General features: G+C 54.2%; 1 protein-coding gene across 1 annotated transcript in view; it reads right to left on the reverse strand.

The window, feature by feature from the left end:
- DHCR24 (24-dehydrocholesterol reductase) overlaps positions 1 to 4162 on the reverse strand; it is a 28212-nt gene extending 24050 nt beyond the window's left edge. The window contains exons 1-2 of the mRNA XM_025935316.2: positions 3819 to 4162; positions 369 to 524 (exon numbers count right to left, since the gene is read on the reverse strand). Coding sequence (XP_025791101.1) covers positions 369 to 524; positions 3819 to 4049 — 387 coding nt within the window. The 5' untranslated portion in view covers positions 4050 to 4162. The remainder of the gene's footprint in view (positions 1 to 368; positions 525 to 3818) is intronic.
- Positions 4163 to 6435: the final 2273 nt, after the last annotated feature.

Consider the following 6435-nt stretch of genomic DNA (forward strand, 5'->3'; position numbering starts at 1 on the left):
GGGTCACCCTTCCTCCTTGCCGCCTCCAAAGCCCATTTTTTACCAGAATGCTTCCTTACTGGGAAGGGGTAATAGGTTGCATTTTCTCTCTCCTCTTTGCCCACGATTACCCCATCCTTTCTTCCCATGGAACTGCTGACAATCAACAGGTCTCCCTGAGCTCAATTTGCCCCTCCTGGGGAACAAGGCTATGACTGATCTCTTCCAAAGCTATGAGGTTTTGAAAGATGGCAGAGCCTTCTGTGATGACCAGGGGTCTTGGTCCCGTCCCCGCCGGGGTCTTCTTGGTTGAAGTCTCCCTGTGAGTCACTTGCACCAGGGGAAGTGCCCCACCTGCTCCCCGAGCCAGGGAACTGTGGCACCCTCACCTGTTTCTTGGTGTCTACCTCCAGAATGTCCATCAGGTTGATCATGATGTTTTTGTGTGTCTTCTTGTACTTCCCGACCCGCAGCGAGACAGTGAGCCAGCCGGGGCGTCCCGTGCACATGAAAGTCTTGCTGCCCTGCTCCTTCCATTCCCGAACCTGCAACAGTGGGACAGAGACTGAGCTGGCCCCACCAGGGGTCCCCAGAGCAGCTCGCGGCCCTGTTTTCACGAGAGGGCGCCTGGAGTGACGCCTTCCCGTGTGAGCAAATATTTACTGAGCCTCTGCATCCTGCCAGGCCCTGGCAGGCCCACAGGCCTTTCCCTCTGAAACCTCCCCGGCTAGTGTGGCCAACAGAAAAGCCGAGGTGTTACCACACCCCCAAAACAGGATGAAGAAAGAGCTAAAAAACAGGATCAAAGTGCTATGGAAACAACTCTAACTGGGAAGCTCGGGAAAGGTTTTGTAGCCGTCATAACACAACCTGACAAGGGAAAACCATTTACTGGGTGCCCCCACTGTGCCAGGCACCCACTGTACACTGTGGGTACTTTAATTCTCCCAGCAACCCCAGCAGGGCGGGATGACCAGCCCTCTTTTGTAGGTGAGAAAACCGAGAAGCAGAATAATTTGGTCAATCAACCAGTGAAGGGCAGAGCCCAGATTCACAGGCAGGACTGTCCAACTTCAGACCTGGAAAGATAGATGTGCTTGAGTTAACGGTCAAGAACAGAATAACAGTTAACACTCATTACTGAGGCTCATTATGTGCCAAGCCCTGTTCTAAGCATGTGTGTGTATGTGTGTGTATGTGTGTGTGTGTGTGTTAACCCGTGTCACTTGAAGGGTGAGAGTAGGGGCAGGGAAGGACCACCAATCCGATGGAAGGAAGAGCTTTGCAAAACCTCTACTCTAAGTGACCAGAACACAAAACACCGAGAGCAAACGGCGAGGTGCCATGCCTATCAGGAACATGGGAGGAAGTGTCCCCTTCCTACTGAGAAGGACATCTGTCGCTGTGAGCTTCGACCACCCATTTCCTCATCATATGCTTCTAATATTCCCATCTTCCTTTGGTCCAGGTGATGCTGAGTCTAGCCCTGCCCCAGAAGGTGGGCACAGGACTGAGGTCTGATTCCATCCTTCGGGCCATAGTGACAGGTTCAGGGATGGGCCCAGGATCCCAGTCAAGACAGTAAGACCTGTTCTAGGAGAGGCGCTCCCATTTTACTGGGGTTGCTGAGCTGGTTGGATGAAACTGCTGGGGTTTCCACAGGGAAACGGGTCTCCCTGAGAATGAGGTCAACCCGGAGGAAAGCAGAGCCAAAAGATGGCAGAGGGATGGAGAGTTGGGAGATTAGGGACAGGCGATCCTGGATCCAGTCATACCTGAGCCAGTTTTACTCCTGGACTTTTCAGGACCTGGGCCAATAAAATCCCTTTTTGTTCAGGCCAATCTGAGTTTGGATCCTATCACATGCAACCAAGTTGTGGAGGACGTTGCATTGAAGCAAGAGCTGTTTGTGAGGCAAACCGCTCAACATGGGGGAGAACTTTCCTACCATCAGAGGCCAGAGCACCCTGTGAAACACAGGTGTTCGAGCAGAGGAGGGTTACTGAGGAAGAGATTTCTGTGAAGGGGTGAGAGGTGGGATTCCACCATCAAGCAGGCCTTGCCCCTGCCTGACTCTGCAGTCCCAGGACTTCAAACTCAGCGGTGCAGGAAATGGATTGTGGGTGCGTCGGATGGGCCACAGGAAGTGAGTCTGAGGTTTTAAAGCCTGAACCACCGGTTGGACTGGATCCTGATGCGAACCAAACAAGAATCTGGGCAGGGAGGCAATGTTCTTGTGACCACGTGCCAGAGAGAGGTGGGGACGGCCAAGATAAGGGGCAACTACTTAAGTGGCTGGTCAGATGGCTGTTACCACGAGCTAGGTGTGAGGCAACAGAACCAGACCTTCTGGGTGGAATGGAAAGGGCTGGGAAAGAAGATAGGTCAGAGTTCAGGCTCTAAAACCAGGCTGACCTGGGCCTGGGGTCCAGCCCCATTTACTAGCTATACCCACTTGGACACATCACTACAGCTTCAGCTTCAATTTTTCCACCTGTAAAACAGGCATAAGACCTACCAGGGTTGCCGTGAGATTAGAAATGATGGACATCAGGGGCACAGGCGGTGGCACATGGCAGGTCCAAGGCAGTGGGCTGGTTTGGGCAAGCCCCTTGTCTTCCTGTCCAGTGAACCCTATGGCTTCGTTCAGGTGAACAAGCGCTCACTGGGCTGCTCTGGGCCAGACCCCATGGGCCCGATGTGAGTTGGACAACAGTCCTTGCCTTCAAGGAGCTCACACTCTGATTGGTCGGGAGGAGGGGGGGCGGTGACAAATACATGGAGAATCTGAATAAGTGGAAAGAGCTAGGAAAGAGGGTGCAACTGGGAAGGGAGGGTAGGCAGGGCTCTGGAGCTGTGACTGATCAACTGAGGCCAGGGCAGCCCACGCAAAGCAGTTCCAGACGCTGCATCCTGCCACCCAGTCCAAGGTCTTATCCTTCATGGGAGTGGCCCTCAGCATCCATCTTCCCACTCTTGCTTGCAGCACCCAGCCCTGCGCCAACAGAACATGGAGGCTGCTACACCTGCGGTGAGGGTGGTGGCAGGAAACAGAAGCTCCTTGCAACCTAACACCCCTAAGAGAGGAACATAAGCAGGGGCAGAGGGAGCCAAGAAAATGCCCAGACCCGATGCTCATGCCAACGCTGGGCACGGAGAAGGAGGCTCCACTGTGAGCACCGGCTGGGGCACAGGCTCCGGAGGCGCACTTCCAGAGTTACTGGAGATGCCTCCCCAAGGAGTGAACGCCAGGCCCAGAGCCGCGCCGCGAGGCTCCTCGCCCTGGCTGGGTGCTACTTTCTCACTTTAGTCCTTCAGTCTACAGGAATCCACAGCTCCCGGCTGCTACAGAGTAAACTCCAAACTCAAGGCCCCGCCCCACCCTAGCTCGGAACTGCCTTCCAACCTTCTCCCGCTCTGGACCTTGGCTCAAATCCGACCCTCCCCCTGACACCTCTTCCTCCCTACTTCCCAGTCTCTAGTGCCAGCTCCACCTCCCAGAGGGCCTCCCCGCTCTGAGACCGCTTGGGACTGGTGGCAGCCACCTGTGCACGGCTCACCTTCCCCTATCTCGTGATCCTTTATATCCCTCTGGGGACCCGCACGTGCTCCGCACATAGTAGGCACTCCACAGACACCGAGCAACGTTCTGTCCCCCGAAGGCCTTTGCTCACTCCGTTCCCTCTCCGGGAAGCACCACCCCCCCATCACATTTTGAGTTCAAACCCCCCTCCAAAACCGGCGCACGGCCCGCCACCTCGCACCCGGCGTGGCGCTCTCAGCGCGCACGACCGAGTGCCGCGGACCAGCTCCGGTGTGCCCCGCCCGGCGTCGCTCACCTGCTTCTGGATGTCCCGCACACGCTGCCCGTGCAGCCGCGGCGCGCTGCTGAGCTTGAACACCACCCAGGCGCGCACGTAGTAGTAGATGTCGAAGATGAGCGAGAGCGGCAGGAGGAAGAGGCACACGAACACCCAGCGCTGGTGGATGAGCACGAACTCCAGCCCCTTCACGCGAACCCAGAGCAGGAAGAGCAGCGCGCACACGGCCAGCGACACGGCGGGCTCCATGGTGGGGCCAGCGGCGCGCCGCGCGGGGGAGGGGGTGCCAGCTCGCGCCGCCTGTCACCACCACCCGCTCCTCGCCCGCCTGCGCCCGCGCCGCCCGCAGCCCGCTCCCGGGGAGTCTTGGGGTCGCGTCGCCGCCTCGCGATTGGCTGGGGTCGCAAAGGTTCGGTGGGCCGAGACCCGGCTGGCGGCCAATGGTGAGCCGCGCCGGAGATCGGACCAGGAAACCGCTGCTTTTATTGGCTGCGGGAGTCAGGCCGCTCCACCCTCTTCTCTCCGACGCGTGGGGAGGGGTGGCCGGGGACACGCGCGCTGGTGGGGTCAACTGCGCCCTGCGGTGCTGGAGGCTGTGCGGACGCGGGCGGCGGCGGTCGAGGGATGCGGCTGCTGCCCCTGCTCCTTAAGTGGTGCCTCCTCGAGGGTCGCGTTAAGTGGTCATGCGTTGGGTTACTTCCGACGGGTGCGGTGGGGGCTCCCCACCGCCCTGGGTCAGCCACCCTGCAGCTTGGCCCAGGATTCCTGTCCCGGCCGGCCGGAGAGGATGCAAACCTGGCCTTGACCTCGGCAGGTCAGGTCACTCCGTGCCCGCAAGACCACACAACGCACCTTTTATTTAGTCTTGAGGCGCTTCTGTAGATTCATTTGAGTTACACAGCAGTTCTTTTTGGGCGGTGGGTAGTAGTGTGAGCCCCATTTTATCCACGAGGAAACATTCCAGAAGCGTGAAGACCTGTCCCTGAACTCCAAAAGGCTTTTGAGGGACAGGCTGTGGTCAGCACCCTTCCCCGTTTTCCACTTGCCTGAGGCAGATAGGCAGGACTGGAGGGGGAAGAAGGAAGGAAGGAGTCCCAGCCATTGCAAACGCAGTAGCGGCCACTGTGCCCTGCAGTGTCGCAAGCCCCAGGGGTGGGGTGCTCTGGGGCAGTCAGTACAGAGGAGTCATGACTGTTACCGGCGTTTCACCTCAATTCTGTAGAAAGCAGGTTGTTTTTTCTAATATTTTGGAAAGTGTAAGAGATTTTTATTTTAGAAGCTAAACATGACTGATCAGGTCCTACACCGGTCCTGCTTACCTATCCACTTCCCTCTCTTTCATCTTTGCAGAAACATGCACTCTTAGGTGGTTCCCTGGACCCCATTATCCCTCATTTTTTCATTGCCTCTGCTCACGCCGGCACCTCTGGAATGCTCTTACCCAGGTCCTTAGTAGAGCTAACCTTAAACACATCCTTGAAACCAGCTCAGGGCCACCTCTAAAACTACATTTATGGCACTTCCTTCCCCTTTCAGGTGCTCAAAAAAGAGAGTGCATCTGTCACGATTCTTTCACGTTATTTTTAAAGTATCTATGTGTCTTTCACCCCCACAGACAGCTTTAGGGCACATGATGTCTCGTTCACTTTTGTATTTCCAGTTTCTAGCATAATGCTTGATGTTAGACACTCCGGCTTTTGTTGACCAATGAATGAATGAAGAATGTGGGCTGAGGCTCAAATATTCATTGGGCTTTAAAAATGAATAGTCTAGGGGCGCCTGGGTGGCTCAGTGAGTCAGGCGTCTGACTCTTGATTTCTGTTCAGGTCATGATCTCACAGTTCATGGTTTTGAGGCCCGCACTGGGTTCTGTGCTGACAGTGCGGAGTCTGCTTCGAATTCTCTCTCCCCCTCTCTCTGCCCCTCCTCTGCTCGTGCTCTTCTCTTTCTCTCAAAACCAATAAACTTACAAAAAAAAAAAAAGAATAGACCTGTTTTGTCTTATACAACAGCTCCTAGCTATTGGCTTGTGGCCAATCCAAGCTGAGATGTACTTTAAGTGTAAAATACACTGGATTTCAAAGGCAGTACAAAAAAGAGAATGCAAAATATTTCATTAATAATTTTTATATTGATTACACATTGAAATGATGTTTTGATGCCCTGGGCTAAATAAAATATTGAAGTTGATCTCACTTGCCGCGTTTGCTTTTTAAAGGTGGCTACTAAAAATTGTTAAATGACAGATTTGTCTCAAGTTCTGTCTCTCTGAAGCTCCAGTCAAGAGGGGGCAATTGAAATGCAAACTTCATACACGAAGTTACCCTGCAGCCACTATGGAAAAGGCCTTTCCTCTGCTTCCTCTGCCTGAACTCAAACATTGGAACTGTTAGAGAGGGCTTTGCTTTAAAAGCTTAACCATCCTAAAACAACAACAATAACAAAAAAGCAAAAAAAAAAAAAAAAAAAAAGGAAAACACACACACACACAAAAACCTTAACCATTCTGAGCGTCGTTGGACTATTAGGTGATTGGGAAAGTTAAGTTCCACCTAAACATCACCGTTAGACTGAAGCGTGTTGTCCTTTGTAGGAGAAACCTCGAAATGACTGCTGATCAGGATAGTTTACACTA

Source organism: Puma concolor, chromosome C1 (genome assembly GCF_028749965.1).
Source record: "Puma concolor isolate L17-30 chromosome C1, mPumCon1.1.hap2, whole genome shotgun sequence".
In the NCBI taxonomy this organism is placed as follows: Eukaryota; Metazoa; Chordata; class Mammalia; order Carnivora; family Felidae; genus Puma; species Puma concolor.